The sequence below is a fragment of the Dendrobates tinctorius genome, unplaced genomic scaffold (genome assembly GCF_039654945.1).
Source record: "Dendrobates tinctorius isolate UK_male_01 unplaced genomic scaffold, ASM3965494v1 ptg000022l, whole genome shotgun sequence".
Classification (NCBI taxonomy): domain Eukaryota; kingdom Metazoa; phylum Chordata; class Amphibia; order Anura; family Dendrobatidae; genus Dendrobates; species Dendrobates tinctorius.
In genome coordinates this window covers 3,199,109-3,213,594 of record NW_027361690.1, presented here as the reverse complement: position 1 = coordinate 3,213,594, position 14,486 = coordinate 3,199,109, and the positions used below count along the sequence as shown (strand labels likewise).

General features: G+C 41.8%; 1 protein-coding gene across 1 annotated transcript in view; it reads left to right on the top strand.

The window, feature by feature from the left end:
* The window catches only part of UNC13C (unc-13 homolog C), a 1,077,413-nt gene that overhangs the window by 480,353 nt on the left and 582,574 nt on the right, over nt 1-14,486 (top strand). Inside the window, exons 16-17 of the mRNA XM_073568403.1 lie at nt 5,346-5,414; nt 6,424-6,513. Coding sequence (XP_073424504.1) covers nt 5,346-5,414; nt 6,424-6,513 — 159 coding nt within the window. The remainder of the gene's footprint in view (nt 1-5,345; nt 5,415-6,423; nt 6,514-14,486) is intronic.

Genomic DNA, 14,486 nt, shown 5'->3' with positions numbered 1-14,486 from the left:
CTCACTCGTATTGTCACAATGCCCTTCTTGACATGGTCCGCATACCCGTGAACAGGTAAGTCCGTGTCTTTTGCAAGTGCACCGAAGTGTACTACAACCACGAGAACAATTGCAGTGAATTATTTTCAGAAGTGTTTCTGGTGCGGGTGAAGTATCCTTCATCACTGGAACTAGACTGTTGTTCTGCAATTCCCATCCCCATTCAGTAGAGTCCATGGCCCCTCACCATTGTCCATCCAAAGCATCACTTGGAGGTAACTCTGAAGGGCATGATACTTCGCTGCAGAGGAGGTCGGTGGCAGTCGTTCAGGTGTAATAAAGATTTTGGCTGAACCAACTTTTTTGCAGAGAGTAGAATACCTCATTGCAGACAGATTGTCTCCAGGTTTGCCCCCGAACAATGCCACCATCGCTTTACACCCAGCGTCTTCAATCTCAGCTCTGTTTTTGTTAGGTGTGGAAAAGATTTTAGCACAGCTATTTAAGACCGAGTATCCCTTCAAAACCTTGTGTAGACGAGTTTTTTTCCGATTCCCAAAACCGCGGAAGTGGTATCGCAGCCCGTGAATGCATGAAGGAACAGAAGACTGCTGCAGACATGGTTTCCCAGGAACTTCTTCATAACCTTAATGTCATATACTGTTGCAGGACTCCCTTTATCCGAGTAGAAATAAAGCTTGTTGCCATCGCTGGTTGACGCGTGATGAAGTAACAACACCAAAATATCTGTATCTTTGCCAATGAGACTAGTACTTTTGTTGGATGACATTGACACTGCTGCCTTAACAATCTCCACATCTGCATCCCCCTCTGATTGTATTACATGGCAACCTCTGTCAGCGCAATCGCTGATCGGTAATGTCCTTAGTGTTTGGTCCTCCAATGTAGCCATCCAATACTATCATAGCCTTACCATAGTGCTTTAGTGTGAAAGATGCATAGTCTTCAGCGATTGAACAATATGTCTTTCCTTCTGACCACTTCAGACGATGGAGAAGAGAACCTCCGTCAAGAACATAATGTTCCACTTCTGGTACATCCTTGAGTACTGCGTCATCTGAACTCTTCTTTTATAGCAGCCATCAGTTGTGCTTTGTTTGGTTTGCGTAAGAGATGTTTTGCCTCAAAGAGGGATGGTGGGTATAGTGAAAGTTCATAGGCCATCACCTCATCAACGGAAAGATCAGCAGTTTGAGACAGCACAAGAAACCTTTGGAACAAAAGAGCGGGGTCTATTGTTTTGTCCTTAGCAACGTCAATAGCCTCACTGGATGCCAGGGTCTTGGCTTTCATTGACCGCTTGTACTTAACTGAAAACAGTGATTGACCCTCCATTGTTGCCACTATTTCTCTGCCAATGGTGAACAGGTTATGGACATTCACATCCTTATTTGCATTGACACCAGTGATAATGTTGCGAAGAGACACTTCATCAGAGAAAGGTGAAAAGGTCTCGAGTTTATCTGCAATTTTCTCCAGGTCTTCACGATCTCTTCTCGTCCTTGACGTTCTTGCCTCCTTGTGTTGTTCACTGGTGACAAAGCTCTGGCGAGTGAAACCCTGCATTGCATCACTGTAGGAAGAGGACACTGGCACAGACAGAGTCCACAAGGCCCTCTAATGTTCGGACATTCCACTTTCTCTGGTGAGTCCTCCTGCAGTTTTTAGGGAGCGCATCAGAGCTTGCTCGATGACTAGGTCACAACCCAGGCCTGCCCAGTACTGATCAGTCCGCCTTACAACGTGCAATCCATTCATAAATCTATGGAAGACTGATGGCATATCATCTTCCAGAGTGGTCATAGACTGGAGGTAAAGGTAGGAGTCCTTCACATAGTTACCATGCCCAGCAGCTGCAAGAATGGGCAAACATTCGGCTACAGCATGAAGGTGCATCAGCCAGGATCCTGTACGATCGGCCTCAATAAGCTCCCTTGCAATTCCAACCATCTGTTGGTAATTCAGCCATAGTTTACTGGTGCGAGAGAGAGCGGATAATCCATTTCTTTTGGTAGACAAGAGGTGGACAATTTCACTAAGGCAGGTAGAAGTGATGACCGAATTCAAGTCACTCTCCCCTGTCAGTGTCTGAGCATACAACTGCTCAAGTTCTGGCAACAGGTCTGCAAAACCGGGATGGTCGCAAAGTACTTTGTCTGCAACTTGCTGAGTAAGACACTGATCAAGGAGGAGATGGCCACGAACTGCACGCTGAACTGCCTTTCCAGTCATGATGTGTTGTACAGCATTGTCACCGTAAATTGTTCCCAAGATCTCTTTGATTCCACTCCCATCCATCAACGTTCCTATGGCACCATAAGGATCATCAATGTGTGGAAGCTCCCGAGCATGAGGACAACATCTCGAACAGGGCTGTCTTCAGGCACCTCGTGTTTGATTTCTGACGCTTTCCAGTAGAGTGGCTGATCGAATGTAACAACTGCAACGGATCAGTGTTTATCAGCAAGGTTGCACAGATACTCAAGAGTAGAGAAGATGCATGACTTGTCTCCGGAATACATGTCAATGATGGGCAGGAAGATTACTGAAGACGACCACGGATGATCACAGTCTTTATGTAGCATGTGCATCATTCCATTCCAGCTCGGTGCAGGCTGTTTGAAGCGTAAAGACATCTCCCACAATACATCAACACGATGGTCAATAGTGTCGAGAAATGGCAAGGGCTTGAATTTTATGTTTTGGCGAGTGTGTTTTGCGAAACGGTATCCCCTTACATCAACTCTGCTTTGTTCAACTATCTCCAAGTCCGCAGGCTTCCGTCTGAGAACAGTGCGACTGACATTCCTTCCTGGAGTCACAGTAGCTACCATCCCCATGCTGTGGAAAGTCCCCTTCCCATCTAACGTGATGATATTCTGATCGACGTTGTCCGCAGCGAACAGCAGTGCCGTATCCAGTCTGTCTATGGTACCACCGAGTACATCCTGGCCAACAGAAGCGGCAGCGTTTTCCTTGAATCGCTGAACTTCCAAATATGATGAACAATATCCCATGGCTGAGAGACTGTCTACAAGAAATCGAGACCTGAAATGTTGATGGAGCTGGACTGCTAACCCAAGCTGCAATGGAGCTACTACAGCCCTGGGACATACAGAAGAGGGTTTCAAGCAAGATCTGCAAACTTAGGGGGAGATTATCAAAGGCAGACTGACATTCAAGCGAAGAAGTCTTCAGATATTCATCGGTTGAAGAAGGAATCTTAGATTTGATATCGCTCTTGATTAGTTTGGCCGCAGTCTCTATGATAGCTCTCTTCTGGGCTTCTTCATCCGTTTCCTGACTACGGAAATAGTCCCTCAGGATTATTCTGGTCTTTTCACGGAACGTTACAATGTTAGGCAACCCTTCACGCTCTGCTATGAATAGCCAATCACCATACCTCTCCTCCAGCCTATACCTCAGCCATTTATTACTATAGGCAGCACTGTCTCCTTCTACAAGATACTCTGTCATTTTCTTTGCAAGATCTGTGACAGTCAGTTGCTCTTCATCGTTGTCCTCAAGGAATGCACACATTCTCAAGAACGCTTGCTCTTGGTCCATGTTCATCGGCCTCCCTACCTTCCGTGGTTTCTTTGTAGTAGATCCACCACCATGACGCATAGGAATTCCGTAGTTTGCGCGAAAGTTAATGTCACATGAACGATGATACAGACAGTCTGCAGCATGTAAGTCCTTCCCAAAGTACGCGATTCTCCCTTGAATGGTGATTGCCCAGTCATCATTATGCTGTTTGCAATGTGACAAGATGGACTTACAAATCCATCCGTTTTAACAAAGCTATAGTCATCGAAATCACTACTAGATCTTGTCTTCACCACTTCATGTCCACAGAGCAAACACTGCGTCGTGCTATCATAGGATCCAGTAGACACCCGTGTACCTCTCTTGGCAGGTGAACGATGAACGGAAGTAGCTTTCTTATGCAAGTCTATTTGCTTCTTGTTAATGTAGTTCATACGACATCTCTTGTGCACCACTGCTCCAGCAGCTACCACAGTGCTAATGCCCCTCTCAATACTGGCTTTATTGATCCCTTCAGCTCCTTTCGCACCAATCACCACTCTTTTTCTGTCATCTTCTACTTCATGGCTGCATAAGGGGCAAGTTTCTTGACTTTCCATAATTCTCAGCTCTGTAAAAGAAGATAAATAAATCGTTAAATAATAAATATAATAATAGTAGTAATTGTAAAAGAAATATGATAGACACTGAAAGGCGAGTCGCATTTAACATTTTACAGCTTTGGCGGCCATATTCTTTGACGTCACATTTGGACCCTTTGTGGTAACCCTACCTTGGTAAACTTTTAGTATGTTTTTCCCTACATGTAATACTACCAAAAAAACAATAAAACGCTTTCTTGGAATTTGTTCAGGGTAAAGGATTTTTTTTTCGTATTTTGACTGGACTATGTCTGTTACTCAGACTGAGATCACAACATATATTTTTTAAAGAGCACTCAGAGCCGTTGTTTTACGATGCTCCTTTGACAGCACCAGATTATTTGACAACCCCATGCTCAGAATGGGATTGATCTGACCTGTAATACCATCATCCATGATGGGAGACTAAAGGTACTGTCACACTTAGCGATGCACCAGCGATCCCGACCAGCGATATGACGCGGTCAGGATCGCTGGTGCATCGCTAAGTGGTCACTAGTGAGCTGCCACACAGGCAGATCTCACCAGCGACATCGCAGGGGTCAGGGGCCGCTACTTACCTGTCAGACGAGGCGATCCTGACGTCCTCCCGTCCACGCGTCGCTCGTCTCCACAGCAGGAAGCCCCAGCAGGAAGCTGACGACAAGAAACAGTCCAGGACGTTCTCGCGCGATCAGCGATAGCCAGCGGGGGAGCGGTCAGAGGTAAGTATCAGACATAGCAATATCGCTAGCAATATCGCTATAACGTCACAAAAAACAGTGACGTTATAGCGATATTGCTAGCGATATCGCTTAGTGTAACAGGCCCTTAAGATCTATTAAGTAGCCAATGTACTAAAAATCCCTCAGTGGATGTCCTAGTAGTCAGACCCAAATTTAGAGTAATTTGTGTTGTATCATCAACATAGTAACTTTTTTTCTTGTCTGCATTACAAAAATAAAAAGTGGCAGATCCTTATCATGTGCCTTTATTTTGTTAAAAACAAACAGGTAAACTTGTTGAACTGATGCCAGCCTTAATATTGTTCTATTTCTTATAGTTAAGTCTTATAATAATGTGTCCATAATAGAAATATGATGTACCATAGACATATACTACAGCAGGATGATCTTCAACCCTTATGACTGATGAATATTCCTTGTATTTATACAGAGAGAAAAGTTTATAAAACTCCTGGATCAGCTCCACAATTCTTTACGAATTGACCTCTCAAAATACAGGGTAAGTATAACATGTCATTGATCTGAGAAGATGGATTTTCTAGAGGACAAATGTGGGAATAAAAATAAGAATGATGTTGTCAATAGATGGCAGAACCATTGCACATAGACGATTGCAGAATTTCTGTGCATGTACAGTATACATCATGTATACAACACGTCTGCTAAGACAGCCATTAATACAGACAATCTATCAGCCATGATCACTGGTTAGAATATATTAGTACAACTATGTTAGTATTAGATGGGTGTACAGCTGATACCCCTTTGTGACTTGAGATTAAGGGCAAAGGGTCCTACATTATCTTTAATTAACATATTTAACATGTATATGAGAAAGCTCTTTACGGTGGTTGCCTGCTTTCACCCCTTGTTATATGTACTATCTTTAAGAGGGAGTGGAAGAAGAGTTCCACCACGTGGTATATCCCCCTTAGGCTAGGGTCACTGGACCATATGCTCTCCATCTGAGAAACATGATCTAATTAAGCTAATCAGACTTTGATCATAATTTCATCAGAGCTGGATCACAGTGGGATCAGTCTTTTTCGGATGTGAAGAATAAAAAATGATTTTCCTTCTTCTCCATTTTGTCAGTCCATGAAAATGTCATCCAAGTGCGGTCCGATTTTTTACAGACCCACCATAGAAAGGCGGAGTGCGATCTTATTTTCATCAAACAAAAAAATTGGACATTTCAATGACCTCATTAAAACTTCAGTCGTCTGTACAAACCCTTAAAGAAAGCAACCACATTGATATCTGTGTGGTCCATTCTGCAGGTCTGTAGTGGTGCCATGTAGCGGTAATTCCTTCGATGGGTTCAGGGGTGATGAAAGAAGCATTTGGTAGGGTCTGGAAATTGCCTAGATTTTCAAAGATGCTACCTTTTTAAAAATCCTGTTGACTGTAACACTGGATACAGTTTTTTGCTTTAAAAATATACATGGATTATCTATTATTCGCACAACGTATCATTATTAAAGATGACTTTTATTTCTTTCATTTAGGATAACTTCCCAGCATCAAACCCAGAACGACTTCAGGACTTGAAGTCCACTGTGGACCTGCTAACAAGCATCACCTTTTTCCGTATGAAGGTAGCATACATTAATGTGCTTTTTATGTCTTTCCAAAGTCACATTACAGCTGTCAGAAAGCTTTCAGCATGTCTCAATATATCTTGTTTATTGGTCTCTGGCAATTGAAGCCTTCTGTATCTGGAATCACCAGATGGATTGTGTTGCTGTCAATATCACATGTTTTTCCGTGTTCTCAAGTTAGTATATTTCGTTGGGTATTGTTTTCATCACCTTCACATCCGAGCAGCTTGTTTCTGATGTAGATGCACAAAGTGTTTTGTGCAGCTGGCTATGATGATGATGGGCGTCAGACTAGATCTTTCATAGTTACACTGTAAGTGCTAGAAACATAAGTCTTAATAATAATCGTTATATGACACTATTCTGAAGGGTTCAACCATCAGGAAAGGTAGATAAGATAAAATAAATGGCATATGGAAAACCATGCAGATGTACAGTGGGTACGGATAGTATTCAGACCCCTTTAAATTTTTCACTCTTTGTTTCATTGCAGCCATTTGTAAATTCAAAAAAGTTCAATTTTTTCTCATTAATGTATACTCTGCACCCCATCTTGATTGAACAAAACAGAAAGGTAGAATTGTTTGCAAATTTATTAAAAAAAATGAAATATCACATGGTCATAAGTATTCAGACCCTTTGCTCAGACATTCATATTTAAGTCACATGCTGTCTATTTCCTTGTGATCCTCCTTGAGATGCTTCTACTCCTTCATTGGAATCCAGCTGTGTTTAATTAAACTGACAGGACTTGATTTGTAAAGGCACACACCTGTCTATATAAGACCTCACAGCTCACAGTGCATGTCAGACCAAATGAGAATCATGAGGTCAAAGGAACTGGCCAAGTAGCTCAGAGACAGAATTGTGGCAAGGCACACATCTGGCCAAGGTTTACAAAAGAATTTCTGCAGTACTCAAGGTTGCTAAGAGTACAGTGGCCTCCATAATTCTTAAATGGAAAACATTTGGGACCACCAGAAGTCTTCCTAGACATGGATGTCCAGCCAAACTGAGCAATCGTGGGAGAAGACCTTTGGTGAGAGTGGTAAAGAAGATCCCCAAGATCACTGTGGCTGAGCTCCAAAGATGCAGTAGGGAGATAGGAGAAAGTTCCACAAAGTCAACTATCACTGCAGCCCTCTGCCAGTCAGGCCTTTATTGCAGAGTGACCCGACGGAAGCCTCTTCTCAGTGCCAATACAAAAAAATGGTGGGGGGAACAAGAGGCGCAATAGTGCCCTATCACTGGTGACACTTAAAATATGAGCGGTATAATACAGTTCCACTCACCTATTCCAGTTGTGTGACCCACAACTGGCTTGAGAGCATATCACAGAATCAGCTGCTGCAGGACCTCCACCAACCACTCAAACGTGGAAAAAACCTTCAGAAAGTTGTGGGAAGCAGGGTGTGTAGTAGTCCGTGCTAGCCGAGATTCACAAATCACTTACAAGTGAGGAAGTGCAGGAGAACGGGAGAGAGTGCGTATACGGCCAGACATGACCGAGCCCGGGGCGCCGTCACCGGACGCCTGAGACTGGGAACCGGGGGGAACAGGCTGACACCGGGAGGCGCCCTCTCAGGTGATTTGTGAATCTCGGCTAGCGCGGACTGCTACACACCCTGCTTCCCACAACTTTCTGAAGGTCTTCTCAGTGCCAGACATATGAAAGCTCGCATAGAGTTTCCTAAAAAACACATGAAGGACTGCTAGACTATGAAAAATAAGATTCTCTGGTCTGATGAGATGAAGATAGAACTTTTTGGTATCAATTCTAAGCGGTATGTGTGGAGAAAACCAGGCACTGCTCATCACCTGCCCAATACAATCCCAACAGTGAAACATGGTGGTGGCAGTATCGTTCTATGGGGGTGTTTTTCAGCTGCAGAGACAGGATGACTGGTTGCAATTGAAGGAAACCTGAATGTGGCCAAGAACAGAGAGATCCTGGTTTTTGCAGCCTTTTCATTGGATAGAGCCTAGTTTGGAAGGTTGTTCATCAGGAGACACTTCAACGATGGGTTATGAACCTTTTTTCCCCGCAAAAGCAATTTTTTAAAACCTAAAGTGAAAGAAAAATGCTCAAAAAACTGAAAATTTTAACAGCAAAGTGGTTTTAAAATAGAAATGAAATGTGTGTGTATGTGTGTGTGTGTGTGTGTGTGTGTATATATATATATATATATATATATATATATATACACAAATGCTTCTCACTAAATTAGAATATCATCAAAAAGTTAATTTATTTCAGTTCTTCACTACAAAGAATGGAACTCATATATTAAATAGTCATAAGAAACAGAGTGATCTATTTCAAGTGTTTATTTCTGTTAATGTTGATGATTATGGCCTACAGCCAATGAAAACCCTAAAGTCATTATCTCAGTAAATTAGAATACTTTATAACACCAGCTTGAAAAATGATTTTAAAATCCAAAATGTTGGCCTACTGAAATGTATGTTCAGTAAATGAACTTAATACTTGTTCTGGGCTTCTTTTGCATCAATTTCTGCATCAATGCAGCGTGGCATGGAGGCGATCAGCCTGTGACACTGCTGAGGTGTTATGGAAGCCCAGGTTGCTTGGATAGCAGCCTTAATGTTGTCTGAATTGTTGGGTCTGGTGTCTCTCATCTTTCTCTTGACAATACCCCATAGATTCTCTATAGGGTTAAGGTCAGGTGAGTTTGCTGGCCAATTTAAACCATGTATTGGTATTTTTAGCTGTGTGGACAGGTGTCAAGTCCTGCTGGAGAATGAAATTTCCATCTCCAAAAAGCTTGTTGGCAGAGGGAAGCATGAAGTGCTTTAAAATTTCCTGGTAGATGGCTATGCTGAATTTGGTCTTGATAAAACACAATGGACCTACACCAGCAGATGACATGGCTCCCAAAACCATCACTGATTGTGGAAACTTCAAACTAGACCTTAAGCAGCTTGGATTGTGTGCCTCTCCACTCTTCCTCCAGACTCTGGGACCTTGATTTCCAAATGAAAAGCAAAATTTACTTTAATCTGAAAACAACACCTTGGACCACTGAGCAACAGTCCACTTATTTTTCTCCTTGGCCCAGGAAAGACGCTTCTGGCATTGTTTATTGGTCATGAGTGGCTTGACACAAGGAATGCGACACTTGTAGCCCATGTCCTGAATACATCTGTGTGTGGTGGCTCATGAAGCATTGACTCCAGCAGCAGTCCACTCCTTGTGAATCTCCCCCAAATTTTTGAATGGCCTTTTCTTAACAATCCTTTCAAGGCTGCGGTTATCCTGGTTGCTTGTGCACCTTTTTCTAGCACACGTTTTCCTTCCTCTCAACTTTCCATTAAAGGGAATCTGTCACCCCTTTCTTCGAATATGAGCTGCCGGCACCGACATCAGGGGCTTATCTACAACATTCTGTAATGCTGTAGATGTAACCTGAAAGATAAGAAAAAAGAGTTAGATTATACTCACCGGGGGGGCGATCCGGTCCGGCGCCTCCCATCTTCATACGATGCTGTCCTCTTCTTTCCTTCCTGTCGTGGCTCTGGCGCAGGTGCACTGCTCTGCCCCGTTGAGTATAATTTAACTCTTTTTTCTTATCTTTCAGATTGCTGTAGATAAGCCCCTGATGTAGGTGCGGCAGCTCATATTCGAAAACAGGGGTGACAGATTCCCTTTAATATGCTTGGATACATCACTCTGTGAATAGCCAACTGTTTAGCAATGACCTTTTGTTGCTTATTCCCCTTGTGGACTGTGTCAATGACTGCCTTCTGGTCATCTGTCAAGTCTGCAGTCTTCCCCATGATTGTGTAGGCTACTGAAGCAGACTAAGGGATCTTTTCAAATGCTTAGGAAATCTTGGCAGGTGTTATTTGTTAATTATTTTAATTAACTGAGATAATGACTTTTGGGTTTTTATTGGCTGGAAGCCATAGTCATCAAGATTAACAGAAATAAACACTTGAAATACATCATTCTGTTTGTAATGACTCATTTCACTTTTTTCTATTGAAAAACTGAAATAAATTAACCTTTTGATGATATTCTAATTTAGAGAGAGGCACTTGTATCTATAAATATATATATATATGTACTTTCAGTTAACACTGATAAACAGCAGAATCATTAGGACACAGTTTTTTCGCTCATATCAGCATCATCGTCTTTGATGTGAATGGGTCCATGAAAATCACAGTCGACACTTGGGTGCCATCCATCTGCAGTCAGTGAGCTATCTGTTTTTCACTGTTTAATGGATAATAGAAGCTTGGATTTGTTTTTTATTGCACACTAGAAAAACTGATATTACATTGAATGTGAAAACAGAAACACATGCAGCTTAATAAACTACTGATATGGAAAAGCAGAACTAAACCTTGGTGGGTTTAGAAAATGTGAACATAAAGAAACTACCATTTCTATTCACTGGCAGAACCCTTCTGAAAATCGGGAGGAATTAAAGCATATAGAGAGTGAAGGAAATCCATGGCAGTACATGCAGTAGGGGCCACAGGCAGGATACCACTGTATAATCTAATCAATGGAGAAAACCTTGGCGTACTTTGTATGCAAGTAGGCAAAGAAATGGATTATTGTCTTCCCAATTTAAGATGCATTGTTCACACTTGCATACATGGTGTGCTGAGATTTTCTTCATTGATGAAAACACAAAGTGAGTTATGAATCAAAGCTCACATTGCCCATAACAACCAGTTTCCCTAACCTACTAATAAACTGGTATTGGGTGCTGTGTGTAGGACACTTTTCCTAGGAGACTGTTTATATTCATGAAAACACTTTAATGTAGATTGATTACACTGTGTTACGAAGGTTTTGTCCCTCGGACAATTTTGAGTGTTCCTGATAGATCTTTTCATGCTGATTTCAGAAATGACTTCAGATTTTTCCTATCACGTAAGGTTTTTGAGAAATGATGCAAAACATTATAATATTCTGTTATAATTCTAAAAACTCATATATGAACTTTTTCTGAAACAGTATGTTCTGAATTTTCCACTGAAATAACATAAATCGCTGATCTACACATATGCAAGCACTAAGGCTATGTGCACACACTGCGGATTGGTCTGCAGATTTTTCCACGCGGATTTTACAAAATCCGCAGGTAAATCCGCAGGTCAAAAGACCTGCGGTTTATCTGTGGATTAGCCTGCGGTTTTGCCATGCGGTTTTTCATTTCTACAATGGAGGAGATGGCAAACCACAGTGGAATCCGCAGAAAAGAATGACATGTCAATTCTTTCTGCGGATTGGAAACTGCAGCAAAAACCACACGGAAAATTCTGCACTGTCTGCACTGCGGTTTCCATTTTCCATAAGATATAATGGTACTGTACAATGCAGCTAATTCTGCTGCGGATCCACAGGGCCAAAACCGCTGCGAATCTGCAGCAGAATCTGCAGTGTGTGCACATACCCTTATTATGCGAATTCCGTGCAGGCGCAGTGAATCATTTGGCTGACCGTGTATGTAGCATACCACATCTCATGGGCTGGGGAGGAATTAAAACACAATACTGACATACTTAGAGCATAGCTCACTGGATCACGACCTTCAATGCCGTTTGCTGTCCCAATGATATGGAGAGAGCAGAGAGATAATGTAACAGATTGCTACTTCTGCCTTACAAATGTAACAGGATATTCAGCAAAGAATCAATAGAATATCCTAATCTTCCTTCAGCCATAAGACCAGTGCCACACGATGAAAGTCTTCGTGTTCCAAAGCTGCCCAAAGTATGGACAATGGAGAACGACGAAGATGAACTAGCAATGTCAGTGGAAAATGAAACTGCTGCAGACCCAGACTTTGAGCCTTCTACATCTAATCCACATCTGTTCAGTCAAACTGATCTGAGTGACTTGGCCAGAGATTTGAAATTGTCAAAGAGACAGGCAGAATTATTGGGATCAAGGCTACAAGAATGGAATCTCTTATTACCAAGGACAAGAGTTTCTGTTTTTCGCTGTTGTCAAGAAGACAATCAATTTTTCAACCATGTCAACACTTTAACCTTTTGCAATGATGTTTTGGGGTTGTTTGGTGCTCTTCGATGCGAACATGAGCCGAAGGAATGGCGACTGTTTATTGACTCGTCAGTTTTAAGTCTGAAGGCTGTTTTTACTACACAATGGAAATATCTATCCTTCTACTGTATACCTATTGGACAAGCTGTACACATGAAAGAAATGTATGATAATATGGAGTTCCTCTTGACCTACATTAATTATAGAAATTATAATTGGAACATATGTGATGATCTAAAAGTTGTTGCACTTCTTCTTGGACTGCTGCTTGGATATACCAAGTATTGTTGTTTTATTTGTGAGTGGGACAGTCGTGTACGAGAAATGCGCTATTTCAGAAAAGACTGGCCACTCCATGGAAACTTGGTTGCTGGACAGAAGAATGTTAAACATAATCCTCTTGTTGATCCAGCAGTTATTTCTCCCGCCTTTGCATCTTAAACTTGGGATTATGAAGAATTTTGTCATAGCAATGAACAAAGAATCGGAAGCCTTTTCTTACTTGTGACAGAAATTTCCAAGAATAAGTGATGCAAAGATTAAAGAAGGCATTTTTATTGGCCCACAGATCAGAGATATAATGAATGACAGTAGCTTTGATGGTCTTTTGCAAGGTGCTGAACAAGTGGCATGGAGAGCCTTTAAAGATGTGACCTTCAACTTCCTTGGCATCAGCAGGGCAATGCAATATGTCACTAAAAATGCATTTTCTATATTCTCACTTGGACTTTTTTCCAGCCAATCTTGGTGCCGTTAGCGATGAACACATTGAAATATTTCACCAAGACATTGTGCTGATGGCGAAAAGGTACCAGGGAAAGTGAAGTACGTCAATGCTGGCTCACTATTGCTGGAATCTTATTCGAGAAGCATCTGACAAGGATTATAAACAAAAGCCGTCTGCAAAACACTTTTGAACAATTTCTTTTGCTACTGACATCGATGCACATATATGTAGTGTCTTGGATGTCACAGTGTAGACTAGAAACTGTTGTTTCTTAACCCCTTACTGCTGTTTTTAACAGCTGACATGTGCCCGCAGTAGGCACAAGTGGAATCACGATCCGCCCGCGCCTGTTAAGTAGTTAAATGCCGCTGTCAAACTCTGACAGCAGGCATTTAAATGCTCTTCCAGATGCCGGTCCAGAAATACAAGTAGTGAAGACCACGTCACATGATCGGGGGTCATCGCTGCTTTGCCATCATAACCAGAGGTCTCCTCGAAACCTCTATGGTTGCTAATGGCAGATTGTGGTCTGTGCTCATAGCAAACCTGTAATTCTGCTGCATAGAGGTGATATGAACATCACCTCTATGTAGCAGAGGCGATCGTGCTATGGCAGCTTCTAGCCTCCCGTGGAGGCTATTGAAGCATGCCAAAAGTAAAAAAAATAGTGTTTAAAAATATAAAAAAATAAAAAAAATAAAAGTTCAAATCACCCCCCTTTCGCCCCAATCAAATAAAACAATAAAAAAATCAAACCTACCCATATTTGGTATCGCTGCGTTTAGAATCACCTGATCTATCAATGAAAAAAAAGAATTAACCTGACCGCTAAACGGCGTAGCGATAAAAAAATCAAAAGGCCAGAATTCCTTTTTTTTTGGTTGCCGTGACAATGCATTAAAATGCAATAATGGGCAATCAAAAGAACGTATCTGCACAAAAGTGGTATCATTAAAAACTTCAGCTCAGCCTGCAAAAAATAAACCTTCACCCAACCCGAGATCACGAAAAATGGAGTCGCTATGGGTCTCGGAATATTGCACAAATAGCAATATTTTAGCAAATTTGGGAATTTTTCTTTCACCACTTAGGTAAAAGAGAACCTAGACATGTTTGGTGTCTATGAACTTGTAATGACCTGGAGAATCATAATGGTAGGTCAGTTTTAGCATTTAGTGAACGTAGCAAAAAAGCCAAACA